This window comes from Trichomycterus rosablanca, chromosome 21 (assembly GCF_030014385.1).
Source record: "Trichomycterus rosablanca isolate fTriRos1 chromosome 21, fTriRos1.hap1, whole genome shotgun sequence".
Taxonomy (NCBI): Eukaryota; Metazoa; Chordata; class Actinopteri; order Siluriformes; family Trichomycteridae; genus Trichomycterus; species Trichomycterus rosablanca.
This window is the reverse complement of record NC_086008.1, coordinates 16,492,305-16,508,881: the sequence shown is the minus strand read 5'-3', so window position 1 is coordinate 16,508,881 and position 16,577 is coordinate 16,492,305. Positions and strand designations below refer to the sequence as shown.

The 16,577-nt window shown below is 44.8% G+C and overlaps 1 protein-coding gene across 1 annotated transcript in view; it reads left to right on the top strand.

The window, feature by feature from the left end:
* The first annotated feature begins 1,134 nt into the window (after positions 1-1,134).
* The window catches only part of gc (GC vitamin D binding protein), a 29,408-nt gene continuing 13,965 nt past the window's right edge, over positions 1,135-16,577 (top strand). The window contains exons 1-3 of the mRNA XM_063018329.1: positions 1,135-1,272; positions 2,402-2,490; positions 13,552-13,656. Of these exons, the coding sequence (XP_062874399.1) occupies positions 1,135-1,272; positions 2,402-2,490; positions 13,552-13,656 (332 nt within the window). The remainder of the gene's footprint in view (positions 1,273-2,401; positions 2,491-13,551; positions 13,657-16,577) is intronic.

Here is a 16,577-nt window from a genome sequence, read left to right as displayed (position 1 = left end):
CTGCGTGGGTTTCCTCCGGGAGCTCCGTTTTTCTCCCACAGTCCAAAAACATGCAGTCAGGTTAATTGGAGACACTGAATTGCCCTATAGGTGAATGGGTGTGTGTATGTGTGCGTGTGTGTGTGTATGTGTGTCTGCCCTGCGATGGACTGGCCGGGGCCCATGGTGTTTCTGTGTGCCTTGCACCCATTGAAAAGCTGGGATAGGCAGCACCCCCCCGACCCTAATTGGATAAGCGGTTGAGAAAGTGAGTGAGTGAGTTTCACTTTTGGCTTTGTGCTCTGTCTCCTTCAAAGCAAATTGTGCCTTTAGAAATCCCCAAGTAGTATATATGGGGGGGTGGCTATTTTGCCAATTTATCAAGGGTTTTTGTGGTCAAGATGTATTTTGGTGGGATGCTAACATTACGTTGATGTTTCTCTGTAAATGTTAGTTAATTGGATTGCTGTTGCTTGGATGGAGTTGTCCAAGGGAATGTGGCTGGGTGGAATATCAATCTTAATGATTGTAGCCTGCAGAATATACTTTCCTCTTTTTTTGTTTTGGGGGTGTACATTTTAATTAAGTCGGGAGCAGGCAGTTATTGAACCAGCTGGGGTCCAAGGGCAGGGCATTTATACAGACACCTCAAGGTCCTATGAACTGTCCTGGTACACTGCTGCTAACTTAAGCTAGCACAAGCGTGTGTGTGGCAGCGGTCTCTGGAGCTGGAGCAGTTTTATAGAGCGTTGAGGTGTGGATGGACGGGCACAGATGAGTCCCGCTTAGCATTTGCTGCCCGGCATTTTAGTTGGTACATGGTGACTGCGTACAAGAAGCATATAGCTAAGTAGCAGGGCTACTTTGGGGAGTACAAGCATTCAGCAGCTTCTGATTAATGCTGTTAGCTTTATGCTACACCAGACTTCAAGCTGCTAAGTACCTTTGCTCTAGGTGGCGTAGTCTGGTACTCTCTCTAAGAAAATAGGGGACACCACATTCTAGCGTAGTCAGCAAAATTTTATATTGACGTTGTCTTCCTGTCAATAATTAAGGTGTAGTTGAAAATTAGAGCAGCATCAGCGTGGTTGTGTGTGGTAGAGAACAGCAGCTAGCATCCTAACGGAGAGAACCCCATTGGCTAGGAGTCTACTCATGGATGGGGAGCTACAGAGGCTGCAGGAGCAGGTGGGGCAGCTCCAAGCAGAGAATGAGAGACTTGCCTTGACACAAAATGGAGGTACTGGGGACAATGTTAGAGAAAATGGTATCAAACCTGCATGGTGGGAGCAAGTATAGACCTTAACTGTAAGAGAGAGCCCTGAGGAAATTATCATGGTTTTAAAAGAGGTATACGTGTGTACCAGGTCCTATGTGTACTGGCAGGGTTTACAGTAGCAGGTCTATTTAAGAAATTATGTACTGGGCCGAAATAAGATTATTGGAAATCCTAGGTCTATCGAGTCATCCGGGGTCTATTAGAAATGGTGGTCATATATTCGGTTGCCCCGGTTTATGAAGAAGGACCAGTTCGACAGGTGCATCAGTCTGAATTGCTATAGCTTAAGCTAGCGCAATCGGGTGTGTGGCAGCTGTCTCTGGAGCTGGAGCAGTTTTATAGAGCATTGAGGTTTGGGGAGTACAGGCTCTGATTAATGCTGTTAGCTCCATGCTATGCCAGGCTCCAAGCTGCTTAGCACCTTTCCTTGAGCTTTGCTGTCAAGACGATTCTGTGAAGTTGATTGACACTGCTTATTTGGTTGCCAGCTGCTAGACAAGGGTGATATACTCAAGCCTCCAGATGTTATTGCTGCTGGACACTTAATTGCTTGGTATCCTTGGTGCCAAAACATAATTTAAATGTGAGAAGAACATTACAAAGTAGTAAATTCTTTACCGTCCCTACTTTTTTGGAATGTGTTGCAGCCCTGAAATGCAGAAACATAAAATATCTTGGTTTCATACTGTCTGCAGTGAAATACAAGTCAAATTTACTGTCAGAAACATTGTTTTTATTTTTATTTTATTTTATTTTCCAACTGTTTTAACTATTTCTGGAACAAGGAAAAAATCTATGTTTATATGAGCAATTTATGCAAAAATCTAGGTATTTTTCACAAACTTAATCTTGCAACCGAACATGTAGGCTCCCTAATAACTGAAACTACTTGTGTAATTAGTTTGTGTAATTGCAAAAAAAAGAAAAAAAGGTTTTATACAGGAAAGAAAAACGCATAATCTGCTAAAAGTGATCATCAGGAAAGCTTTATAGAATATTTGAGAAAATGTTTAAACTTTGAAACAGAGACAGCTAACCCAAAAAGACACAGTAATAGTTATGATGATAGTGGCGATCATGTTTTGATGAAGAAATTGAATGAAATAGTGCTAATGCTGGTGGTGTTGTCTTTTTTGCATGCAGAAGTATCAGCAGCGAGGCTTTGCCATTTTCCTGAGGTTTCTCTCCAATGTGTGTAACAACCAAGTCAACTTAAAATCATACAGAACTGGGTAAATGGCATTTTATGTCTGGAATCATTTGTGCATTTATAATATTTCAATGTTTTTGTTCTTTCAAATATTCTGTGTGGAAAAAATAAACAGTAGAGTCAATTCACGTTTAACATCAAGTGTAAAAAAATGTCAAACATTTTATTACGTAAGTACCTATATTATGTACTTTATTGGTCTCTAAATGCAAAGAGTATGAAAATCTGTTACAAGCTGTGCTGTGACTGCACACTGATTTCTCAGTATAGTTTTTGTAACAACACAAAAGTTAAAAACATCCCACACTGAGCTAACAGTGAACGTAAACGTGTGAACACAACTTCTTCCTTGACTAAGTGCTGCTTAGTGTAAATAAATTAATTATGCTCATGCTTAAGTCAATTACTCCATCTATTGACTAGGGCTGAATAGCAGCTCTTGCACTGAAATCAGTAAGTCACTAGAAACAATTTTATAAAATATTTCTTTTAAAGTCCATGGCTTTTATCTCACATTTAAAATGTTTTGCAACAAAAAAGATTTTTGAAAACCAAAAACTGAAATAAACCTTTCAGTGTTTTTTATCTGATAAAAGACCAGATAAATGGGTGAATAAAATAAGAAAAAAATTAAGAGAAATATTAAAATCAACTTTTGTTAAACAGTGTCAAACACAATTTAAAATACAAAGCTAAAATTAAATAGGGAGCATATAAAAATGCAGTTAAAGTATGGAACAAAAAGTCTTGAGCAGAATATTGATTTTCCGTCTGCTATGTATAGTGGGGGGGGGGGGGTATTTAACCTCTAATGTTTTGTTATTAGATATAAAAAAAGAAAGATAGATAGATAGATAGATAGATAGATAGATAGATAGATAGATAGATAGATAGATAGATAGATAGATAGATAGATAGATAGATAGAATTAACAAATAATTCTGTCAGAATAATAATACTTGTATATATGTATTGGTTGCATAAAAAAAAATTAAGTTTTAGATGTAAAAAAAAAAAAAAGGGATAAGTTCTTAGAGACAAATTTATTAAAATTTGTAAAAAATTACTGTTAGTACCATACAGTAACCATACATTGTCCTTCTACAGGTGTACCATAAGATATTCTGCAATGTGCTTTTACACTAATGATAAAGAAGTAATTTGCAGTCATTTGAAAGGTTTTTAGGTCATTTGCAGGGTGACCTAAAAGCAACAATGCAAGCAATAAACTGAACCACAATCATTTCTTTTTCTAAATCCTATGTAAAACTGCTCTGCTAGGAAAATAAAATTTAGTATTGACCTAAGACATAGAAGAAAAACAAATCTCATTATTCAGTAAACTAAATCTGAAGAGATGAGCAGGTAAAATAAAAAAAAGAAGCTGAAACATGACTGGTTTCTTACAAAAGAAGGTAAATATGCTTAATTTGCAGGAGCAGTGGGTCAAAATTAAATCACGTGTATATATATATATATAAATATATATAAATATTTTTGTATATATATATATATATATACATACAGTGTATCACAAAAGTGAGTACACCCCTCACATTTCTGCAGATATTTAAGTATATCTTTTCATGGGACAACACTGACAAAATGACACTTTGACACAATGAAAAGTAGTCTGTGTGCAGCTTATATAACAGTGTAAATTTATTCTTCCCTCAAAATAACTCAATATACAGCCATTAATGTCTAAACCACCGGCAACAAAAGTGAGTACACCCCTAAGAGACTACACCCCTAAATGTCCAAATTGAGCACTGCTTGTCATTTTCCCTCCAAAATGTCATGTGATTTGTTAGTGTTACTAGGTCTCAGGTGTGCATAGGGAGCAGGTGTGTTCAATTTAGTAGTACAGCTCTCACACTCTCTCATACTGGTCACTGAAAGTTCCAACATGGCACCTCATGGCAAAGAACTCTCTGAGGATCTTAAAAGACGAATTGTTGCGCTACATGAAGATGGCCAAGGCTACAAGAAGATTGCCAACACCCTGAAACTGAGCTGCAGCACAGTGGCCAAGATCATCCAGCGTTTTAAAAGAGCAGGGTCCACTCAGAACAGACCTCGCGTTGGTCGTCCAAAGAAGCTGAGTGCACGTGCTCAGCGTCACATCCAACCGCTGTCTTTGAAAGATAGGCGCAGGAGTGCTGTCAGCATTGCTGCAGAGATTGAAAAGGTGGGGGGTCAGCCTGTCAGTGCTCAGACCATACGCCGCACACTACATCAAATTGGTCTGCATGGCTGTCACCCCAGAAGGAAGCCTCTTCTGAAGTCTCTACACAAGAAAGCCCGCAAACAGTTTGCTGAAGACATGTCAACAAAGGACATGGATTACTGGAACCATGTCCTATGGTCTGATGAGACCAAGATTAATTTGTTTGGTTCAGATGGTCTCAAGCATGTGTGGCGGCAATCAGGTGAGGAGTACAAAGATAAGTGTGTCATGCCTACAGTCAAGCATGGTGGTGGGAATGCCATGGTCTGGGGCTGCATGAGTGCAGCAGGTGTTGGGGAGTTACATTTCATTGAGGGACACATGAACTCCAATATGTACTGTGAAATACTGAAGCAGAGCATGATCCCCTCCCTCCGGAAACTGGGTCGCAGGGCAGTGTTCCAGCATGATAATTACCCCAAACACACCTCTAAGACGACCACTGCTTTATTGAAGAGGCTGAGGGTAAAGGTGATGGACTGGCCAAGCATGTCTCCAGACCTAAACCCAATAGAACATCTTTGGGGCATCCTCAAGCGGAAGGTGGAGGAGCGCAAAGTCTCGAATATCCGCCAGCTCCGTGATGTCGTCATGGAGGAGTGGAAAAGCATTCCAGTGGCAACCTGTGAAGCTCTGGTAAACTCCACGCCCAGGAGAGTTAAGGCAGTTCTGGGAAATAATGGTGGCCACACAAAATATTGACACTTCAGGAACTTTCACTAAGGGGTGTACTCACTTTTGTTGCCGGTGGTTTAGACATTAATGGCTGTATATTGAGTTATTTTGAGGGAAGAATAAATTTACACTGTTATATAAGCTGCACACAGACTACTTTTCATTGTGTCAAAGTGTCATTTTGTCAGTGTTGTCCCATGAAAAGATATACTTAAATATCTGCAGAAATGTGAGGGGTGTACTCACTTTTGTGATACACTGTATTTATATATATTTATTTATATATATTTATTAATTTATATATATTGTCACGTGGGGCTAGGTCTACACCAAAGGGCGGACACACACGCAGAGATGTAACAAAAACTAATATTTATTAATAACAAAAGACAAAACAAAGTGAACAGGACTAAACAAGGTGAAACACAGCTAAACAAGGTTAAACAGGACTAAACATAACTAAACACAGCTAAACAAGGCCAAATAAGGCGAACTAGGTGAACAAGGCGAACAAGGAGCAAATCCAAACCAAACCCAGAGAGTCACAAAAAACAAAGCAAAATAACCTCCACTGAGCCTTCCCCCAGCTCTTATACGCCTCAAATGAGGAACAGCTGGAGTTAATTGGCCAAGAGAACCAATGAAAAAGGGGGCGTTGGCTCAGGGCTCAGTGAGAGCGCTCCCAGAGAGGTGGGCATGGCACATAAACATAGTCTACAGTCTCTGGGAGCTCAGGAACACTGGGAGGCTGGAGTCGTGACAGAAGCCCCTCTCCAATGGCACGCCTCCTGGTGTGCCCAAACAAAACAAAACCAAAAGGAGGTCCCGGACCCTGAGGGGCAAAGTTAAAGTCATTCAGAATGTCCTGAGGCAGGCTTGATAAAAGTGTTTGAAAACAGATTGTTGACAGGAGATTCAAAGCACAGAGCACAGACAAGAGACCTTGAGCGCCTTCAGGGGGCGCCAATGAGGAGCCTGAGGCACCAAGTTGGGGTGCCGACTTGAGACATGAAGCGCCATCTGGGAGCGCCAACGAGAGACCTGAGGCACCGTCTGGGAGCGCCAACGAGAGACCTGAAGTGCCGTCTGGGAGTGCCAATGAGAGACCTGAAGCGCCGTCTGGGAGCGCCAACGAGAGACCTGGAGTGCCAACGAGAGACCTGAGGCGCCGTCTGGGAGCGCCAACAAGAAAACTAAAGCGCCGTCTGGGGGCGCCAACAAGATACCTGAAGCGCCATCTGGGGGCGCTGACGAGGAGCCTGCCTGAAGCTCCTTCTAGGGCTGCCCACTTGAGGACTGAAGCACCGTTTGAGGGTGCAGACAAGATACCTAGAGCACCATCTGGGGGTGCTAACACAAGGATTGGAGCACAGGCTGTGGGCGCAGACGTGAAGCTGGAAGCACCATCTGCGGGCACAGACAAGAAACCTGGTGCAGTCTCTGGGGGTGCAAACACAAGGCCTGGAGCACCATCTAGGAGTGCCAACTTGAGACCTGGAGCACCAACTGGAGGCACCGTCATGGAACATAGAATCAGCTGCAAGGAGTCAAGAGTCAGCTGCGAGGACCCTGGAGAGGTGTCCGGAATCAGCTGCGAGAACCCTGGAGAAACTTTGTGAATCAGCTGAGAGAACCCTGAAGAAACTTTGTGAATCAGCTGCGAGAACACTGGAGAGGCGTCCGGAGTCAGCTGCAAGGACCCTGGAGAGGCGTCCGGAATCAGCTGCGAGAACCCTGGAGAAACTTCGTGAATCAGCTGTGAGAACCCTGAAGAAACTTTGTGAATCAGCTGCGAGAACACTGGAGAGGCGTATGGAGTCAGCTGCGAGGACCCTGGAGAGGCGTCCGGAGTCAGCTGCGAGGACCCTGGAGAGGCGTCCGGAGTCAGCTGCGAGGACCCTGGAAAAACTTCTTGAATCAGCTGCGAGGACTCTCGAGAGGCGTCCGTAATCAGCTGCGAGAACCCAAGAGAAACTTCATGAATCAGCTGCAAGGACCCTGGAGAGGCGTCCGGAGTCAGCTGCGAGGACCCTGGAGAGGTGTCCGAAATCAGCTGCAAGGACCCTGGAGAAACTTCTTGAATCAGCTGCAAGGACCCTGGAGAGGCGTCCGAAATCAGCTGTGAGAACCCTGGAGAAACTTCGTGAATCAGCTGCGAGAACACTGGAGAGGCGTCCGGAATCAGCTGCGAGGACCCTGGAGAGGCGTCCGGAATCAGCTGCGAGAACCCTGGAGAAACTTCGTGAATCAGCTGCGAGGACACTGGAGAGGAGTCCGGAATCAGCTGCGAGGACCCTGGAGAGGTGTCCGGAATCAGCTGTGAGAACCCTGGAGAGGCGTCCGGAATCAGCTGCGAGGACCCTGGAGAGGCGTCCGGAGTCAGCTGCGAGAACCCTGGAGAGGCGTCCGGAATCAGCTGCGAGGACCCTGGAGAGAATCAGAATCAGAATACTTTATTGATATCAGAGGGAAATTGCAGTTCTTACAGTAGCACCCACTTATGTAGAAAAATAAACACTCTACTAGCTAAAAACTAAGAAGAAGAAAAAAAAAAAAAAACTTATTTACACATAATTAAATAATTAATTATTATCATTATTATTATTGCACATATGAATACAAAAATTGCACTGAATATTGCACAGGTGAACCATAGAGTCACATATTAAGGGAGGAATTACATTTACAGCATTTAGCAGACGCTTTTATCCTTAACTGAGGGTTAAGGGCCTTGCTCAGGGACCCAACAGTGGCAACTTGGTGGTGGTGGGGCTTGAATTATAGAGTCTGATGGCCACAGGCAGAAAAGACTTCCTGTGGCGCTCTGTGGTGCATTTTGGGAGAATGAGTCTTGCACTGAATGTGCTCCTTTGACTCATCACTGTGGCATAAAGTGGGTGGGAGCCATTGTTCATAATAGCCTGCAGCTTAGACAGCGTCCTCCTCTCCGATACTGCTATAAGAGAGTCCAGCTCCACACCCACGACATCACCGGCCTTGCGGATCAATTTGTTGAGTCTGTTGGCATCTGCCACCCTCAGCCTGCTTCCCCAGCATGCAACAGCATAGAGGATAGCACTCGCTACCACAGACTCATAGAAGATCTTGAGCATAGTCCGGCAGATGTTGAAGGACCTCAGGCGCCTCAAAAAATAGAGCCGACTTTGGCCCTTCCTGTAGAGGGCATCAGTGTTCTTAGCCCAGTCCAGTTTATTGTCAATGTGCACTCCCAGATATTTGTAGTCCTCCACAATGTCCACACTGACCCTCCTGATAGACACAGGGGTCACTGTAGAGGTGTAGCCTTGTCCCTCCTCAGGTCCACCACCAGTTCCTTTGTCTTTGTCACATTGAGCTGCAGGTGGTTCAGCTTGCACCACGTGACAAAGTCCTTCACCGTTGCCCTGTACTCATCCTCATCATCCCTTCTGATACATCCAACTATTGCAGAGTCATCAGAAAACTTCTGTAGGTGACAGTTCTCTGTGCAGTAGCTGAAGTCCGTGGTGTAGAGGGTAAAGAGGAAGGGAGAGAGGACCGTTCCCTGCGGAGCTCCAGTGTTGCTAATCACTCTATCCGACACACAGTGCTGCAGGCGTACATACTGTGGTCTACCAGTTAGGTAGTCAACAATCCAGGACACGAGGGGGGCGTCTACTTGCATTACTGTCAGTTTGTCACCCAGAAGAGCAGGCCGAATGGTGTTGAATGCACTGGAGAAGTCAAATAACATGACCCTCACAGTGCTGGCTGGCTTGTCCAGGTGAGTGTAGACTCAGTTGAGCAGGTAGATGATGGCATCCTCTACTCCCAGACGGGGCTGATAGGTGAACTGGAGGGGGTCCAGAAGTGACTGGACTATGGGCCGGAGGGGGGGACCCCATCAGGTCCTGCAGCCTTGTTTGTTTGGAGTCTCTTTAATTGTTTTCTCACCTGGTCAGAAGTGAGGCTCACTGTAGAGGTGTCGGGTGGAGGAGGGGTGGAGGTGTGAGGTGGACGATCACAGGAGGGGGGGCAGACTTCCTGGAGGAGGAGGGAGGGTGAGTATAGTGGGCTGCTGAGGACCAGCAGCAGAAGAATCAGGACTGGGGAGGACAGAGCTTGTAGTGTCAAATCTGTTAAAGAACAGATTTAGCTCATTGGCCCTGTCCACGCTGCCCTCTGCTCCTCTGTTGTTGCTGGACCTGAAGCCGGTGATGGTCCTCATTCCACTCCAGACCTCCCTCATGTTGTTTTGCTGGAGTTTCCCCTCCAGCTTCCTCCTATATGTGTTTTTAGCCTCCCTGATAGTTGTCTTAAGTTCCTTCTGCATCGTTCTCACCTCCTCCCTGTCTCCAGCTCTAAAGGCCCTCTTCTTATTGTTAAGGAGAGCTTTAATGTCCTTTGTTACCCATGGCTTGTTACTTGGGTAACACTTAACAGTCCTGGTTGGTACAGTGGAGTCTACACAGAAGTTAATGTAGTCAGTGATGCACTCTGTGAGCCCGTCGATGTCCTCTCCGTGTGGCTCACAGAGTGCCGGCCAGTCTGTAGCCTCGAAACAGTCCTGCAGTGCCTCGTACGTACCCTCAGACCATCTCCTTACTGTCCTCGTTGTCACAGGCTGACTCTTTACCAGCGGCACATAACGGGGCCTGAGGTTCACCAAGTTGTTGTCTGACCCCCCCAGAGGGGGGAGAGGGGAACAGCTGTATGCCTCCTTAACATTAGCATACAGCAGGTCCAGTGTTCTTTCTTCTCTGGTAGGACAGTCCACATACTGAGTGAAGTTTGGTAGTAGCCTCCCTGATAGTTGTCTTAAGTTCCTTCTGCATCGTTCTCACCTCCTCCCTGTCTCCAGCTCTAAAGGCCCTCTTCTTATTGTTAAGGAGAGCTTTAATGTCCTTTGTTACCCATGGCTTGTTACTTGGGTAACACTTAACAGTCCTGGTTGGTACAGTGGAGTCTACACAGAAGTTAATGTAGTCAGTGATGCACTCTGTGAGCCCGTCGATGTCCTCTCCGTGTGGCTCACAGAGTGCCGGCCAGTCTGTAGCCTCGAAACAGTCCTGCAGTGCCTCGTACGTACCCTCAGACCATCTCCTTACTGTCCTCGTTGTCACAGGCTGACTCTTTACCAGCGGCACATAACGGGGCCTGAGGTTCACCAAGTTGTTGTCTGACCCCCCCAGAGGGGGGAGAGGGGAACAGCTGTATGCCTCCTTAACATTAGCATACAGCAGGTCCAGTGTTCTTTCTTCTCTGGTAGGACAGTCCACATACTGAGTGAAGTTTGGTAGTACCTTGGCCATAGTGACATGGTTGAAGTCACCTGATATCGCGATGAATGCAGTCGGGTGTTGAGTTTGGAGACGCGTCGGGTGTTGAGTTTGGAGTGAATGACTTCACACACCGATGTCGGGTTGGCAGAGGGGGGACGTAAACAGCCACAATAATAACATGTGAGAACTCTCGCGGTAGATAATATGGCCTGAGTCCAACAGCCAACAGCTCAATGTCCGGGCAACAGGCATGTGCCTTGATGGTAATGTGACCAGGGTTACACCAACGATTATGAACCAGCACAGCGAGCCCTCCTCCCCTGCGCTTACCGCTCTTAGTGCAGTCCCGGTCAGCCCGAATAGTCTGAAAGCCCTCAATGGAAACGTTGTCATCCGAAATGTCCTGGTGTAGCCATGTCGCCGAAAAGCACATTAAACTACACTCCCGGTACTCCTTCTGACTCCTGGATAATGCTGTAAGCTCGTCCATTTTATTAGCCAGTGATCCCACGTTGCCGATGATGAGAGAGGGGAGACACGGCTTATATCCTTTAACATGTTGCTGCGCAGCGGCGGACCAGGAGATTGAAATAAGCATTTTTACGGCAAAAAAACAGACCAAGACTCTCTCTACTAGCATGTTTCGAGAGGGCACAGCTTCACTAAGTTGCCTTAAATAAATAAAATATTAAAAAAGATAAATAAAGTTAAAAAGAAAAACGAAAGTAAACACGAACGGGAACTACTGTAACCGGCTGCATGCATGGCTCCGCGCATGCGCACAGGTGTCCGGAGTCAGCTGCAAGGACCCTGGAGAGGCGTCCGGAGTCAGCTGCGAGGACCCTGGAGAGGTGTCCGGAGTCAGCTGCAAGGACCCTGGAAAGGCGTCCGGAATCAGCTGCGAGGACCCTGGAGAGGCGTCCGAAATCAGCTGCAAGAACATTGGAGAGGCATCCGGAGTCAGCTGCAAGAACACTGGAGAGGCATCCGGAATCAGCTGCTTGGAGCCTGAAGAGGAGTCTGGAGTCAGCTGCTTGGAGCCTGGAGAGGTGTCTTGAATCAGCTGCTTGGAGCCTGGAGAGGCGTTCTAAATCAGCTGCTTGGAGCCTGGAGAGGTGTCTTGAATCAGCTGCTTGGAGCCTGGAGAGGTGTCTTGAATCAGCTGCTTGGAGCCTGGAGAGGCGTCTTGAATCAGCTGCTTGAAGCCTGGTGAAAACTTGGAACTGCTTGACTCTGACTGGGTGGCTGAAGAGCCCGAAACTACCAACACAGCATCTATGGTCTTCTGAACTGCTGATTTACCCTTAGGAAAGTCAGAGACGGCTTCTAAAGTGGACATGGGATGGTCACGAGCACTGGCTCTGAGTGGGCACTGGCACCCTGACCACATCTGCAGTGGGTACTGGGGGAACATGAGCATCCCCAGCAGGCACTGGATGCTGGGCATACGCTGCAGTGGGCGCTTTGCTGTGTGGAGCGTCTCCAATAGGCACGGCAGGGGCTAGGACTAGACAAAAGGGCGGACACACACGCAGAGATGTAACAAAAACTAATATTTAATAATAACAAAAGACAAGACAAAAAGTGAACAGGACTAAACAAGGTGAAACACAGCTAAACAAGGTTAAACAAGGCTAACAAGCCTAACTTAATCAAACAAGGCTAAACAAGACTAAACATAACTAAACAAGGCTAAACAAGACTAAACATAACTAAACACAGCTAAACAAGGCCAAATAAGGCTAACTAGGTGAACAAGGCGAACTAGGCTAAAAAGGCAAACTAGTCTAACAAGGCGAATTAGAATATCAAGGCAAACAAGGCAACCCAGGCTAACTAGGCTAACAAAGCATACTAGGCTAACTAGGCTAACAAAGCAAACTGGGCTAACAAGGCAAACAAGGCATACTAGGCAAACAAGGAGCAAATCCAAACCAAACCCAGAGAGTCACAAAAAACAAAGCAAAATAACCTCCACTGAGCCTTCTTCTTCTTCTTCTTCTTCTTCTTCTTGGTTTACTGGCAGGTGACATCTCTTTGGTGCAGGCTATGTTTTTCTAGGTCTTAGATCCTTTTAATTAAACCTGTATCATTAAGGAAAATAACAAATGATTTTATTCTGTCATACTGCATCCCTTCTTCTTTAAGAATATTTTCTATTCCATTCCCTGCCTCCCTTTCTTGCCATTGGTGTCTATATTCTGTGTATTTATTGCAGCTAAATAAGACATGATCTACGTACATCTTCTTGGACATGACATTACATTACATAACCCATTGCCTTTCCCTATTAACCGTAGTGTGCTATTAAGACCTGTGTGACCCAACCTTAATCTACTATATACAATCTCTTCCCTTCTGTTGAGGCCTAGTGATGTTGTCCTTTTCCCCCATACCTTTTCCTGGATTGTATGATATTGCCTGGCATTATATTCTGCTTTCTATTTATTTTGCCATTTCAGCAGAACTTCAGATTAAATTTTAGTTTTGGCTTCCCCCTTCCCTATTGGAATATTAATTCCTATATGTTCTTTTTCTAGCGCTTTTTTAGCTAATTTGTCAGCCACTTCATTTCCTTTAATACCAACATGTGCTGGAACCCAACAAAACTGAACTATTATTCCAAGATTCTTCAGATTCAATAAAATATGTCTAGCTTCGATAACCAAATCCTCTCTTACTGATTTTCCTGTTTCAAAGCTTATTAAAACTGCCAGTGAGTCAGTACATATAACTGATCTAATTGGTTTGACTTCTTCGATCCACCTCAGAGCGGTTATTATTCCAATTATTTCTATAGAGTAAATTGATAAAAAATTGCTTACTCTGTATCCATACTTTTTCTTAAATTTTGGAATGTAGATCCTAATTTCACAATGACCATTTTATATAAATGCTACCTATCTCATGACTGTAGACTAGCTGCATATTTTGGAGGACTGCTTAGAGTGCCATTCACAGAAGCACAAGGTCTTTCAATGCATTTCCAGTCTGGCCTTGCAAAATGCTGCTCACAACCCGAGTGCTCCCAGAGAGGTGGGCATGGCACATAAACATAGTCTACAGTCTCTGGGAGCTCAGGAACACTAGGAGGCTATATATATATACAGTGTATCACAAAAGTGAGTACACCCCTCACATTTCTGCAAATATTTGATTATATCTTTTCATGGGACAACACTATAGACATGAAACTTGGATATAACTTAGAGTAGTCAGTGTACAACTTGTATAGCAGTGTAGATTTACTGTCTTCTGAAAATAACTCAACACACAGCCATTAATGTCTAAATGGCTGGCAACATAAGTGAGTACACCCCACAGTGAACATGTCCAAATTGTGCCCAAATGTGTCAATATTTTGTGTGACCACCATTATTATCCAGCACTGCCTTAACCCTCTTGGGCATGGAATTCACCAGAGCTGCACAGGTTGCTACTGGAATCCTCTTCCACTCCTCCATGATGACATCACAGAGCTGGTGGATGTTAGACACCTTGAACTCCTCCACCTTCCACTTGAGGATGCGCCACAGGTGCTCAATTGGGTTTAGTCCATCACCTTTACCTTCAGCTTCCTCAGCAAGGCAGTTGTCATCTTGGAGGTTGTGTTTGCGGTCGTTATATATATATACAGTGTATCACAAAAGTGAGTACACACCTCACATTTCTGCAAATATTTTATTATATCTTTTCATGGGACAACACTATAGAAATAAAACTTGGATATAACTTAGAGTAGTCAGTGTACAACTTGTATAGCAGTGTAGATTTACTGTCTTCTGAAAATAACTCAACACACAGCCATTAATGTCTAAATGGCTGGCAACATAAGTGAGTACACCCCACAGTGAACATGTCCAAATTGTGCCCAAAGTGTCAATATTTTGTGTGACCACCATTATTATCCAGCACTGCCTTAACCCTCCTGGGCATGGAATTCACCAGAGCTGCACAGGTTGCTACTGGAATCCTCTTCCACTCCTCCATGATGACATCACGGAGCTGGTGGATGTTAGACACCTTGAACTCCTCCACCTTCCACTTGAGGATGCGCCACAGGTGCTCAATTGGGTTTAGTCCATCACCTTTACCTTCAGCTTCCGAAGGGAGGGGATCATGCTCTGTTTCAGAATGTCACAGTACATGTTGGAATTCATGTTTCCCTCAATGAACGGCAGCTCCCCAGTGCCAGCAACACTTATGCAGCCCAAGACCATGATGCTACCACCACCATGCTTGACTGTAGGCAAGATACAGTTGTCTTGGTACTTCTCACCAGGGTGCTGGACACCATCTGAGCCAAACAAGTTTATCTTGGTCTCGTCAGACCACAGGGCATTCCAGTAATCCATGTTCTTGGACTGCTTGTCTTCAGCAAACTGTTTGCGGGCTTTCTTGTGCGTCAGCTTCCTTCTGGGATGACGACCATGCAGACTGAGTTGATGCAGTGTGCGGCGTATGGTCTGAGCACTGACAGGCTGACCTCCCACGTCTTCAACCTCTGCAGCAATGCTGGCAGCACTCATGTGTCTATTTTTTAAAGCCAGCCTCTGGATATGACGCCGAACACGTGGACTCAACTTCTTTGGTCGACCCTGGCGAAGCCTGTTCCGAGTGGAACCTGTCCTGGAAAACCGCTGTATGACCTTGGCCACCATGCTGTAGCTCAGTTTCAGGGTGTTAGCAATCTTCTTATAGCCCAGGCCATCTTTGTGGAGAGCAACAATTCTATTTCTCACATCCTCAGAGAGTTCTTTGCCATGAGGTGCCATGTTGAATATCCAGTGGCCAGTATGAGATAATTGTACCCAAAACACCAAATTTAACAGCCCTGCTCCCCATTTACACCTGGGACCTTGACACATGACACCAGGGAGGGACAACGACACATTTGGGCACAATTTGGACATGTTCACTGTGGGGTGTACTCACTTATGTTGCCAGCTATTTAGACATTAATGGCTGTGTGTTGAGTTATTTTCAGAAGACAGTAAATCTACACTGCTATACAAGCTGTACACTGACTACTCTAAGTTATATCCAAGTTTCATGTCTATAGTGTTGTCCCATGAAAAGATATAATCAAATATTTGCAGAAATGTGAGGGGTGTACTCACTTTTGTGATACACTGTATATATATACTGTATATACTGTATATATATATATATATATATATATATATATATATATATATATACAGTGGGGGAAATAAGTATTTGATCCCCTGCTGATTTTGTAAGTTTACCCCCTTACAAAGACTTGGACAGTCTATAATTTTTATGGAAGGTTTATTTTAACAGAGAGAGACAGAATATCATCAAAAAATCCAGAAAAAAAAAAGTTATAAATTAATTTGTATTTAATTAAGGGAAATAAGTATTTGATCCCCTACCAACCAGCAAGAATTTTGACCCCCACAGACCGGTTATGTGCACAAAAGGCACACAAATTAGTCCTGTCCCTGTATAAAAGACACCTGTCACAGAATCAGTTTCTTTTGTTCAAATCTCTCGACCACCATGGGCAAGACCAAAGAGCTATCAAAGGACGTCAGGGACAAGATTGTAGACCTGCACAAGGCTGGAATGAGCTACAAGACCATCAGCAAGAAGCTTGGTGAGAAAGAGACCACTGTTGGCACGATCATTCGAAAATGGAAGAAATACAAGATCACAGTCAATCACCCTTGCTCTGGAGCTCCATGCAAGATCTCACCTGGTGGGGTAAGAATGATTCTGAGAAAGGTGAGGTCAGCCCAGAATTACACGGGAGGAGCTTGTCAATGATCTCAAGGGAGCTGGGAGCAGAGTCACCAAGAAAACCATTAGTAACACACTTCGCCGTAATGGATTGAGATCCTGCAGTGCCCGCAAAGTCCCTCTGCTCAAGAAGGCTCATGTACAGGCCCGTCTGAAGTTTGCCAATGAACACCTGAATGA